Source organism: Mesocricetus auratus, unplaced genomic scaffold, assembly GCF_017639785.1.
Source record: "Mesocricetus auratus isolate SY011 unplaced genomic scaffold, BCM_Maur_2.0 Super-Scaffold_4256, whole genome shotgun sequence".
Lineage (NCBI taxonomy): Eukaryota > Metazoa > Chordata > Mammalia > Rodentia > Cricetidae > Mesocricetus > Mesocricetus auratus.
The window spans coordinates 114,499,269-114,512,602 of NW_024429182.1; the positions used below are offsets into that span (position 1 = coordinate 114,499,269).

The 13,334-nt window shown below is 42.7% G+C and overlaps 1 protein-coding gene across 5 annotated transcripts in view; it reads right to left on the reverse strand.

Moving 5' to 3' along the window:
- The window catches only part of Adamtsl3 (ADAMTS like 3), a 287,836-nt gene that overhangs the window by 149,673 nt on the left and 124,829 nt on the right, over positions 1–13,334 (reverse strand). For all 5 annotated transcript variants that reach the window (XR_005870063.1, XM_040729194.1, XM_040729180.1 and 2 more), the window contains exon 7: positions 7,097–7,223. Coding sequence is in view for 4 of the 5 variants with exons in the window: in XM_040729194.1 (XP_040585128.1) it covers positions 7,097–7,223 (127 nt within the window). In the remaining variant the exon portion in view is untranslated. The remainder of the gene's footprint in view (positions 1–7,096; positions 7,224–13,334) is intronic.

Here is a 13,334-nt window from a genome sequence, read left to right on the forward strand (position 1 = left end):
CCCTGATCTCCTTTTGTTGTCTTACTGCTCTAGAAAGAACTTCAAGCACAATATTGAAGAAATATGGAGAGAGTGGACAACCTTGTCTCGTTCCTGATTTTAGAGGAGTCTTGTTGAGTTTTTCTCCATTTAGTTTGATGCTGGCTGTCAGTTTGCTGCATATTGCCTTTATTAGGTTTAGGTATGTTCCTGTTATCCCTGATCTCTCTAAGACCTTTATCATGAAGGGGTGTTGGATTTTGTCAAAGGCTTTTTCGGCATCTAGTGAGATGATCATGTGGTTTTTCTTTTTCAGATTGTTTATATGTTGGATTACATTGATGGACTTTCGTATGTTTAACCATCCCTGCATCCCTGGGATGAAGCCTACTTTGTCATCAGAATCTTGCCACTGAAGGATGAATGGGGAGGCAGAACAGTGATGAGAATGGAGAATGAAAACCAATCTGTTTATCTGCTGGCAAGTCCTTTATCTCACATTCAGTCTTCCCTACCATGGATCATATTGAGTTTGTAGGTTATCTTTGGAAGTGCCAAAGTATCAATGAGCAGTGTGTGGTGAGGAAAACTCATATGCATCACACTGTGGAACAGCCTGTGGTCTCCTCAGCCTGGAATGTGAGCATCAGGATGCTGAGGGCATGGTTATCATCACAATGTTCACACTTGAGTGAAGAACTGACATCCCTGTCTGCCCTTAGCTGCCATAGTACCAATAAGCTTAGTTATCACTTGACAAAATGGGTGAAGAGCACAGAACAGGCGAGCCGGTCTTTTTTACTTGCCTCAGCATGCCCTCAAGTGGATGAAACCAAAGTAAGGGACAAACATGGAAGTCCCCAAGTGTGTGTCAATAGCTTCTTCGTTGCTGTTCTATGTAAAGAGCACTGTTTGCTCTTCCTGAAGACCTGCGTTCGATTTCCAGCACCCACATGGCAGCTCACATTCATCTCTAACTCCAGTTCCAAGGGATCTGACATCCTTTTCTGAGCTCTGTATGAACTGCATGTATGTGGTGCCCAGATATATATGCAGTCAAAACACTCTATGAACATAAATTATTTTAATTTAAAAATAACCCATTATTTAAAGATAAGCAAATAAATCCCAAAACTTATTCCACACATGTATAGAATTATTAGTCAATTAAAATCCTTCCTTTATATTTTTAAGGTTGATTTCATATCTGTGCATGTGTGTGTGTGTCCACCTCAGAGACTAGACAAGGGCTTTGGGTCCCCTGAATCTGGAGTTACAAACAGTTGTGAGTGTCCAGATGTGGGTGCTGGGAACCAAACTCAGGTCCTCTGCAAGAGCAGCAAGTGTTCTTGACCACTGAGCCATCTTTCCAACTTCATAATTTAAAACATTTTACTTAATTTTTTTATACTAAAGACCACCAGAGTTTTTTGCCTCGAAACTTGAGTGACTTCCAGCATCTTTTCCAACATGTAAATCTATTTATGCTGGTTGTTAGTTCAGTCCCCACCTGACTCCGAACAGGAAATTGTTGTGTTGTATCTGGATTCATTTCTGATTTTTCTCATAGCTAAGGCTTTGGCTCCAGGCTCTTATACCTTGTGTCTGACTTGCTGCACGATGGAACTGATATCCTGTATGCAGCCTTCTGCACTCTATCCAGTGGGAGGCTGTGCCAATAGCTTCTCCTAGCCATGCCTTGACTCAAGGAGAGTCCCTGGGAATGATTGCTTGGCAAGACCTGGGCTTAGAAGCTACGTGGACCCTGCAGGCCTCGGTGATGCACACTCCAAGGAGCCCTGGCTTCATTTCCCACGTTTCTTTCACACAAAGTGTGATTAAGGGAAGTGCTTCCATATGGCCCAGGGAACTCCCAGCCAAACTGGCTTCAGCTGGCCAGTTTCAGAGCCACAGCAGACAGGATGGGGCCACCAAGAGAAAGAATCAAGAACAGGAAGCCCTGTGCTTTCGTGTAAGCATGCTACCTTTAGCCTTAGCCTTGGCACGTGGGCTCCAAGTGGAGGAAATGCCAGCATTCACCCCATCACTCACTCCTTGTCTAGAAGGGTCTGCCTGCGCACTCTGGCTCTCCTTTCTGTAGAGAGTAAGCAAAACCATTAGACTCTTTTGGGAGTCTTAACTAGAAGCATCCCGAATGGGCAGGAAGATCTCCAGGGCTTGCTGGCCAGCTAGTCTAGTGGCAAAATGCCAAGCTCCAGGCTCAGCGAGAGACCCTGTCACAAGGGAGCAAAGAAGATAATGACGAAGCAGGACTCCCAAATTCCTACCCTGGCCTCAGCTTACATGTGCCTAGGTGGGTGTCTGCACCTGCACACAGATGTACAATCACACGTACGTGTCATACGCAAACAAAAGGAAAAGGAGAAGAAAAGAAAACCAGAATGACGAATTTGCGGCTTATACACACACAGATTTTCCTGGGAAAAAACACTTTACTTGAAGAGAAGGTCTCATTAGTTCTTTGGGAGTTTCATACGTTTTATTTTTATCATATTCATCCCTCTACCAACTTCTCCCAGGCCTACACACTCATACCCACCCAACTTTGTGTCCTCATTTTTTTTAAAGCTATCAATAATTTCAACAGGTTCTTGTAAGGATCTATACCTCGAAAGCTGACAGTCAATGAGAGGAAAGGAGGGAAGCAGAACGAGGAGGGAAGGGAGGATGGAGGGAGGAAAGAGCAGGGGAGAGGCAAGAAGATGTAGACCTAAAGGGAGAGAAAGGGACAGGGGAGGAAGGACCTCATCAAGAGTGAGAAACTAGGACCTCCGAGATGGCTCAGGCACTAAACTATTTGCCACACAAGTATGAGAACCCTGGTTCAGTTCCCCAGACAGGCATAGTGGCCCACTTTGGAGATACAGATCTGGGGTTCATTGGCCAGTCAGCCTAGATGAACTGGTGAGTCCCAGGTTCAGTGAGAGATCCTGTCTCAAACACTAAAAGCAGTCAAGGAGGACACGTGATGACAACCTCTGGCCTGCACCCATACACGTGCAGACAGTTGGATGTGCACTCACAGGAATATGGACACACCCTGCCTACATACACCAAGAATGATGCACTGCTAGGCCGGCACCTTGAGCTAGCACAAAGCTCCCTCCTGTGTCCCTTTCCATTCAGTACCTCTGGTCCATACTTTCTACGAAAACAAAACCAGACAGATGGTTTCAGGACACAGCTCCACCAGCTTCTGTTCTGGTTCAATTAGAACGGCCTCGGTGACTAATTCCTTTCGGACTCTGCTAAAAATGCAGTCTTCTCTGGTGAACTTTTAAAGGCAAGCCCTTACTCTAGGTGCTTCTCAGAACACTGAGCTGAACTGCATGTTTTGTTGTGCTTGTGCCCTCACGGGGAGCCTTGCTGAATAGTCCTTCAGAGGACAGCCTGCCTCTTCAAACTGCCAGATCTGGGCTATTCTTCCAGTTTTGCTTTCTCCTCCATCCCATTCTTGTGTGATCCTTCCCCAACACCCATCCGATGCTCTCTTAAAAACCTTTCTTAAGGTGTTTTCTAGGATTAATTTTGTGAGACATTTCGTAACACCCCTGGTCTTTGTAGAATGGGTTTGACCACCTCAAAGCTAGAATGCAGAAGACCTAGTGAAATAAAATGGCATCATGCATCTGAAGAGAACTTGTGTAATCATAAAGAATTATGTTGTTTTGTACCAATGACAATGATGGGTGGGATGCTTAACACCTGGTTTCTATCCCCTCAAAAGCAATAGTGTCTCAGGCTATAGTTCTGGTCAGTGACAAAGAAGCTCTAAGGGACAACTTCTCTTTCTGAATAACGACACAGAATTGAAAGAGTCCTGGATGACATGACAGACTCTGGAGATCCACCATGGAGGGCCTCACCCTCCCCGGGGATCAGAGTGAGATTGGTTGGGGGCTGGGGGGTCTTGTGGGGAGGGCAGGGGAGGAGGGGAGGGAGAGGGAGCTGGGATTGACTTGTGAAACAAGCTTGTTTCTAACTTAAATGAAAAAAAGGAAGAGAAAAAAAAGAAAGAGTCTCTATTACCAGCTCTTTTTATCTGGGAGGTGGATGCGATGTCTAACCTTTCAACTCTGCAGCCATGAAGACAAATTCACAATCCCAGAATGTGGAGAGTAAAGAGCTGGAGTTCTGGAAGACAACACTGAGCAGGGGAGAGCAGCTTCTCTAGCCTTGACCATCAGTCCAGACTTCTTTTCAGAGGACACATATGACTCTGAAGTTTATAAACTGGGTTTCATGAGATTTGGAATACGCGCATTTCTGTTGACACACTAGCTGTCAGAGTCACCTACTTCATGAAGTCCATGGAATGGAACCTCCATGAATTTCGTTTCCAACTTTACCTGGCTCTCACCATGATCCCTCTATCTTTTTACATCATTAGTGAGTTCTATTTCCGTTCCCCCTAGAGGGCACATCTCACTGTCCTTATTCTCGGTTACCAACTCTTCTACCTAGTGAAGAACCAAATAGAACCAGGAGGATGGAACACATATCATTTTCCATCATGTTCTCCAACTCCATCTTCTCTTTCCTCATCTGCTCACTGTGATCAAGCTTGCATATCTGAAATTCACTGATGCCGCTCTTGTGAATACTACTGGTCATCTTCAAATTGACAGAACAGGGGGGGGGCAGTCCTGGATTCCAGCCATCTTCACAAGAGCATTTAACTTCCTTGAGATGACCAGTCCTTGTGGCTTCTGTGACTCTGCTCTTGCTAAGTTCTGCGTTCAACTACTCACTCCTCTTCTCTGATTAAATGTTGGAGTTCCTTGAGTACAATCCACGGCTTTCTCATGTTCTACATGCTCTCTTTGGGTGAACCCACCTACATTCATGACTGAGTGCCACTAGTAAGGGCATCTTCCCACCAGCCATTATGGGCTGGTATGTTTCTAACCAGCCTCCAGCCACAAAAAATGCACTCAATAGTTGTTGGAAAGCATCAGAAGGATACAAAGGAGTTGACTATCCAGAGAGTCAAGACTTGAGAGAAGAAAAATCAGAGAGATGGGCTCTTGACCTTGATAGATGCCTCCTTCCTGAGTATGCCTAATCTCAGAAGAGAAGTGAGCAGAACAAGCTACCCAAGCCAAAGATGTTGCTTCATCCTGTGTCTCTTACTGTAGTAGTTACTCAAAAGAACCTTGAACTCTGATCCTGGAATTCCTCCTCCTCAATATCTTTTCAAGCATACCATCTTCACCATCTCCTGTCAAACTCCCTCAAACCAAGGCCCTTGGGTGTTTAAAGGAAGTTTCCTATTTGAACTCCCTGCTTCTAGGTTGTCCTTGAAGGTGATCGGTGAGTTCTCCTGAGCCACTCCTTTGTCTAAATTGTTTTGATGATTCCATCTGACCCAGGATATAAACCATACTGATGACAGCTTTTGTGGTTGACTCTTAAACAACACTTTATCTAATCTACTCCTCGATGTGCATTCAGCCTGGAGTAGCAGATGAGCAGGACCACAATGAAGCCTGTCTTGTTTGATGTGATGGAGCATGCTTAGAACTCTAGTACTCAGGAGACTTCAAAGGGGTCAGCCTGGGCTGCGTGGCAAGACCCTGTCTCAAAAAAAAACCCACAAAACAAAACACCAACAAAATGGCAGGTTTGTCTTTAGTGTTATACCACACATGAAATATATATTTCCCCTTCTTAGGAGACTTTTTCCACCTGTCCTCCCTGCTTCCTGTCCTCCCTGCTTCCTGTCCTCCCTGCTTCCTGTCCTCTCTACTTCTTGTACTCCACTCATCTTCCCCCTTCTCTTCCACCTTCCTTCCATTCCTATAATGGGCTCCTTATCCAAGGAATAGCTAAGATCCCAACGTTATACAACAACCAGACACACAGATGAATAGAAAATTTAAAGATAGAAAACAATAAACAATAGAAAGGGGAATAGAGAAAAAGCTCAGTGATTAAAAAAAAACACTCATTGCCCTTGCAGCAGACCCCATGTTCAGTTCCCGGTGTCCACATGACAGCTCACAAATGTTTGTAACCCTAGTTCCAGAGGATCTCATGTTCCCTCTGACTTCTATGACTCTGGCACACATGTGTTACATGTATATACATTCAGACACATATATACATAAGATATAAATAAATATTTCAAAACTAGACAAGTAGAAAGCAAAACCAAAGGAGTATTGACTGAAGACTTGCACGAGTGTTCTCTCTTCTTCAAAGTCAGAACAGGTTCCTGTTCTGCAGGTTTCAGCCTGCAGCTTACTTATTTTAAATTGAGTTTCATTGGAACATGACTACATTTGTTTGTTTGTGGGTGCTCTCATGGGACAATGGTTTTGAGTAGCTGAGACAGGGATGATATGTCCTGAAAAACTTAAATTATGTACTAGGTGGCCACTAATGTATACAGTTGACCCCGAAATTAAAGGGAGACTCTACTGAGATGAGAAAACAAAACAGCTGAATAAGCATAGCTTCCAAAGCACTGCTTCCCCAACACAAGCAAAAAATCAAAGCTAAGTAACAACCTGAAAACCTGAAAACCACATCTGAAATAGGTGTGACCGGCTGAAGGATAGCATTCCCAATAACATGAAGTTTACAACAATAAAATTTAAGAACTGAGAAAGCAGATGGCTTCAATAGATAACCAAAAACAAAAGATAAAATAAATATTATATCATTTTCTGTCTTGTTAACAACCAAAAGAAGACAAATAAAATAAAATTATGACCCCAGTTTACCTGAAAAATGTTTTAGGCTATTTAACAGTTGACTACCAAATATTTTTTAAATGGTGAGGTTTGTAATGATAATAACTCAAAAAATGGGGGCCCTTAAAGAATTGAGGGAAATAGATTTTATGTGCTCTTTCAAAACAGAAAACTGAAAAATAATAACAATTTTTGAAAAGGAAGAGATTTGACTTTCTGAAAAGAGGCCAAAGTTAATTCTGCCCAGACAAGTTCAGCATTAGGAATAAGTTTTCCAATAAGAATGGAAAACACAGCTTGTTCTATGGTAATATAGAACTGTAGGAATACACTGTTCTTGTAAGAATGGAAAACACATATTGATCCCTCGTAACACAGAAGTGGGTTTCAAAACTTACGTTTCTCAGGAGCCAGGTGTATCTTGGCCTGACCCCGCACCAGCCTGCAGGTGGAGCCGTCCCCTGCACAGACGCCACAGTTGTCCTCCTTGGCACTGCTTCCCAGTTGTCTGTCGCAGCCCACAGCCTGTGAGGGAAAGAGGAGGTAAGGCATCTCACTTACAATGTTATCTTGCTGCAGTTTATAGGCTGGCTGCCTTTATGAGGACACCATTTTGTAAATGTCACTGCTGGGTTGTCTTAGAGTCTAAGATCATTTATGTGACTTTAATGGAAGGCTCCAGAATTAGGTGGTTGCAACTGTCTCCCTGCAACACTACTCCCCTTTAGCTGTATTTCAGATATCTATATGCTTATAGAAGATATTTCTTTCCCCCTTCTTCGCTAACCCCCTCTCCTTCCTTTGAGATAGGGTAGATAGCCTTGAAATAGCTGTGTAGCTGAGGAATAACACGGAGTGTCCGGTTCTTCAATTTCCACCTCCCAAGTGCTGAGAGTCAGGCTCGCTTCAGCACAACTGGTCCATGCAGTGCTGAGGAAAGAGCTGTGATACTGGACAAACACTCTACCAACTGAGCTACCTCCCCAGCTCCCCTTCCAACCCCCTTCTTTCTCTCCAAACCTGCCTTTGCCCCGACTCTCATTTCTTGTACCCAGCGTCCATGCCTCAGGCCCACAGTAGCTCTGTACATCTGCTTCAACACAGAGAAATCCAGAAAAATCCTCCATCTGTACAGTTATGCCTACACTTCTTTATCACTAGCTGCTCTTACACCCATATTGCCACCTCCACACAACCATATCCATATGTCTACAAATGATCTTAAAGAGAAACGCTAGGAGTTATGTTCCATGTGAACCATGCTTTGCTGTTATCAGTTTATTGGGTGACTATGCTTGTGGTGTGTGTTACACTGAAATTCTCCTTACAGGAGAAAGCTGGGCTTTGTATTTCCTTCAATTTCACAAATTTAATTTCCGCATAAAGGGTGCCTAGTGTTAACCAGTCTAATAGTTTATCTCTACTTGCCACAGGGGATGATGGAGACAGACGGCCATGACAAATCCTGACTCACCCACCACATCTTTCAAAATACAGGATGCTGGGCAATTCAGACTCTCGGAAACTCATTTTCCTCAACAGTGAAACAGAGCCACAGATGCCAATGTATGTTTCAATGTATGTTTCACAGAGTGTCTAGCAAGGATTAGCAGATAAATATTTTGCTTAGAGAAGTACAGTGATGGGGCGATTCTAGAGAGTTCCAAAAGGGGTCAATCTGACTACTTATCTCTGTTGTTCATTTTGGACTTCAGGAGCCTGTAGGCTGCAGTTGGCAGAGCTGTCAAATCACTCTGTACTCCAGGTGCCAAAGAGAAAGGACGGACTGGACGTAGTTCAAACCACATCTACAGGGGAGTCTTTCCAAAATGTTGGTGTTGAAGGGAAGGAGAAAGACAGGAAATATTCCAAGGAAATGAGGGAATAGCTGTGCTTTGAGATGTTTTCAGTCTCACCCCAGGATGTCAGGAGGGAAGGGTCTACATTTGTCCTCTGTAATCAGGAACAGTGAAAGCTATGGCCTTTGCATTACTCACTTCAATGGGAGAAAGTCTCAAAGCCAGACTCCTTGATGGGAAAGCTGCGGCAGGTACTAAATTATTGGGTGAGCAGCTGGATTCAATAACCTTCATATCCTTCCATCCTGATAAGATGACTTTAATGATATTATTGGCAGTAGCTGATTTATTTGTGTGTGTGTGTGTGTGTGTGTGTGTGTGTTAATGTATGCGTCCAGGAGCACACATATCAGGAGACATGTGACAGAGGATGGCACTGGGTGTTGGTCTTTATCTTCCTTAGCTGGCCCATGAACTTCTGGGAGTCCTCCTATTCCTGCATCCCCAGAGCGGAGACTATAGATACTTTATGTAAGTTATAAGGATCCAAACTCTGGTCCTTATGCTAACACAGCAAGTGCTTCACCCGCTGGCCCTGTAACAGTGCGCTGGTGTTTCCTGCATGCTCACCATACGTCTGCATTGTGCCACAGATGTCACCCTGCTTGCTCGTTTCTTCTCCACAAAAATCTTAAACCTTTTATCTGTGAGACCTTTAATCTCCATTTTACAAATAAGTGATCCGTCTGAGCATGGATAAAGCTGAATGACATGTCCCCAGGGCACAGATAGCACACCATGCCAGTAATAGTTTTAAACCCCTGATCCTCTAAGCCAGTGGTGCTCAACCTTCCTAATACTGTGACCTTTTAATACAGTTCCTCACGTTGTGGTGACCCCAACCATAAAATTATTTTGTTGCTATTTCATAACTGTAATTGTGTCATTGTTATGAATTGTGATGTAAATATCTGATATGCAGGTATTCGATGTGCTTTCGATATGCGACCTTCCCAAAGGGGTCAGGACCTACAGGTTTAGAACTGCTGCCCTAAGCAGAATCCTCACAGTGTGTCACACCCTCACGCACCTTTGCTCTCAGCAGAAGGACAACAAGGATCCCTGTTACAGAGGGCTTTATATTAATATTTACAAGCACATGTGGAACCGATTAAGGGTGATTGATTCTGGAAACATACTTGCATTGTTGGGATTGGACCAGTGAGTAACTGTGTTGGTGAAACCTTCCCATGGGAAATAATTCCGCCATGAAATTATAGACACCATCTTCCTGGGCCAAGCTCTGTCCTCACATGTCGCTGTCCCCGAGTGCTTTGCATTTCATGAGGATGAGAGTCACCCTCTCTCTGCTCATCCAGGAAGGGCGTGTGCTGAAAAGCTAGGATGGGCTTATTTTGAAGAGTGTTTGGAGCCTTGCAAAACCTTGGGCAATCGAATCCCTCCCGAGCACTTGTATTTGCTCCCTATTTTTTTTAAAGTTAAAATTCATCCAAATCTTACAGCCAAACAAAGCATGTGAAAACATCACAGAAAAATGATATTTGAAAAGGCCTGATTGCCCTGTGATTCATCAAGTGCAAGCCAGAGCTGACCTTGAAATTGAGGCAGTCTGCACTCTGGCTTTCTACATCAGCCATAGAGCACCATAAGCAACTCCCAAAATATTATCTGAAGTGTTTTCAACTTCTGTGACATCTCCTAATGCCAAGATGCATAATTACAGTGATTCATAAGCTACTAACTGATAAACCCATCGAGCATATTAGCATTAATTACATTATCCTTTTCTATAATGCCAAGCATAAAAGTATAAATCAATAAGACAAGATTCTTATCTTGTACTGTAGTTAATGAGACAAGTTAAAAGTTGTAAGACACAGCATAACATAAACACAGATTTAAATATATGAGCAGTGGCTTTTGGAAGACATATTCATCTATAAACAGAATGTCAGCAAAGACTATTGCAAAATTCAAGCAGATGGAGTTTAAATAAGTGCCATTATTTCAAATTAAGCAAAATGTGAGTTTTTCCAGATAAATCAAATTTAATCCTTCAAGAACATAACTTTTTTGAATGAACTTTTTTGCCTAATACCTCTAAATATTGAATTTTACTTTAGAGAAAATTTGAAATTGTGCTGGTGCCTCACTAGAAGCTCTAGCCCTACAGACTAGTATCCATGGTGCAGGCAGGTATTCTATGCACTACTGGAGAGGAAAATCAATCATCACTATCGCACAGCTACACCCTGTGACCTGCCACAGCAATGTGTCTGCAAGACATACTAGTGCAGTTGTGGCACAAATGTGATGGGAGTAACCAACCAGATTTTCAGAGTAACCGTAAAGCCTACTCCATGAGACGGAACCCGTATCTAAAACAGCTGAAGTGCCAAGAACCTAAGACTAAGTAAGTCAGGGGCCTTAGGGGAAACCTACTATTTTACTCTGCTAAAAGAACATAAAATGATGCCTAATGACATATTGCTATATCTGTAGATCAGGGTCTCACTCAGTCCCCATCAAAGAAGCTTCTTCTTGCACAGAAATTAGCAAAGATCCATAACTAGACAATGTACAAAGAGTAAGAGACTCTGGAACACTCAATCCTGAATGAAATGTCTTTATCAAAGCCCTCCTCTCAAGGCTCAGGGATCTGTGCAGAAGAGGAGGTAGAAAGATTGTAAGAGCCAGGGATGCTGGATGCTTCCATGGAAACAGCATCACTGAGATGGGAACAGGACTGATGCACACAGAGACTGTGGCAGCAAATTCATGTCCTACACAAGGTCAAGCCAGACAAAAATCCCAACATGAGAAGAGGAAGTGGACACAAAGTCCCACCCCTAACCAAGAAACTCTGTGCAATTAATACCTGTCAGGAAATGGGAAAGAAGTTTTCTCTAGTGGAGTGTCACTGGGTATATCCACCACACTTCAGGGCAAGCCCAAGCTCAGGCCAACATAAAATGGACTCTGTTTTTTTGTGGGCCTTTTTTTTCATCCTCTCTGCCACAACTATTTTTTCCTGTCTTCTTGTTTTTCAGTTTGTTTTATTTTATTTTCATTTGGGAGTAGGAGAGAGAGGAGAAAGAGAGAACATATGGCTGGGTTGATAGGAAAGTGAGAAGTGTGTGAGAAGAGTTATGAAGGGGATAATATTGATATTTCATACAATATGTATTGTATGAAAAAGTTTTAAAGATTGTAAAAAAGTAAAAAAACAAGCCCATTGTGATGGTCATTGGAGTCACTCTTAAGTATTTCAGTTCTCCTCTCAACCCATGCAAGTTTCATTAGAAGTGACTGTTGTTACTGTCTTTGACCAGTGAAATAAGAGCCCAGCTGGCTTGTGACAGTTCTGTTGAGAAGGCTTAAATGTCAGCCTGAGAGTCTCACAGTCTCTCTGTCTACCACAGCTATACGAAAAGTGTGAGGTCAGGATAAAGCATCTCTAGGTCCTGCAACATTCTAAGCTCAGAAAACCTGATGACCTATGCCAGCGAGTGGCACTGGCAAGAAGCAGTGTTTGCTTGCTTTAAGCCACTGACCTTGGCTGTTGGTTTCTGCAGAACAAAGCTAGTCTATATCACACAGGAGTGCAGTCCAGTCATTCACACACAAAACAAAGTTGGTGATAGAAGATATTTTTTAAGAACAGAAAGTTTCATGTTAAAATCCAGAACTCTAACGTTTTTCCCAAGGAAAACAAAGAAGCAAATAAAATCTCTAAAATGCTTGTATTTCCTTTCCGCATTCAGTGTATCAAAAAAATGGTGGAAGCTACAAGACTAAGCATAATTCAGTCCAACATGAGAAAATTTGAAAAGCCGATTACTTCATAGTGGGAAAACTGTAGATGGTATTAAGTTATTGCAGGAGTAGCAGAATCCAATGACTCCTATGAACTTTTACCCTACCCAGGTCTGATCAGTCTCCCTGCAGGCTCTGTGTGTGTGTGTGTGTGTGTGTGTGTACATTATGTCTTTGAGTTTGAATTCATGCTATTGAGCTACCTATTTTTACAAGTCTCCTGCTGTACTGACTGACCTTATCCAAATACACCCCATTTTCAATGAAACTTTAGCTTTACAAGTAGGCAAACAAAAATATTAGCTGCTGAGCAAGGCGGGCGGACACACCTTTGGGAGAAAATGTCTACACGAGTACCTCCTCAGTCGTCTTTTCTTTTTGTTTCATCTCTGAATACAGAAAAACAGAGACTAAGGCAAGATCAACTAGACACTCCAATTTATTCTTTTATACAACCTAGAGTAAACCTGGCTTACTGTAATTCTAAACTGAGCATGCCTCAAAACATTCCTATCAGTCATCTTTCTTTTCTGGACACATGTGCTATGACCGTGAACTGAGCTTGACCAAAGATATGTCTACCATCTTTTTTGAAATACAACCTTTCACTGAGCATGCTCAAAATGCACAGCTTAAACAAAGGACACTGCCATTTTTTTAGCTACATGTGCACATTTGAGTGTTTGTATACTCTTAAATTTGAAAATGTGTTGAAGTCTTGATCCCCACAGTGATATACTATTTGGGGTGGGACCCTAGAAGCTGTTTGTATTAGGAGAGTAAAACCCACTAGACTGGATTAATTAGTGTCCCCAGAAAACAGATCTGGAAGACCTCTCTTGTCTCTTACAAGTGAGGTTACAGCTGTCTGAAAACCAAAAAGTAGGATCCCATTAAACAATAATAATTCCAGTGCTTAAATCTGGAACTTCCAGATCTTTGGAACTATGAGAAGCACATTTTCTGTTGTTTATCAAATCCACTCTGGAGCACTTTGTTA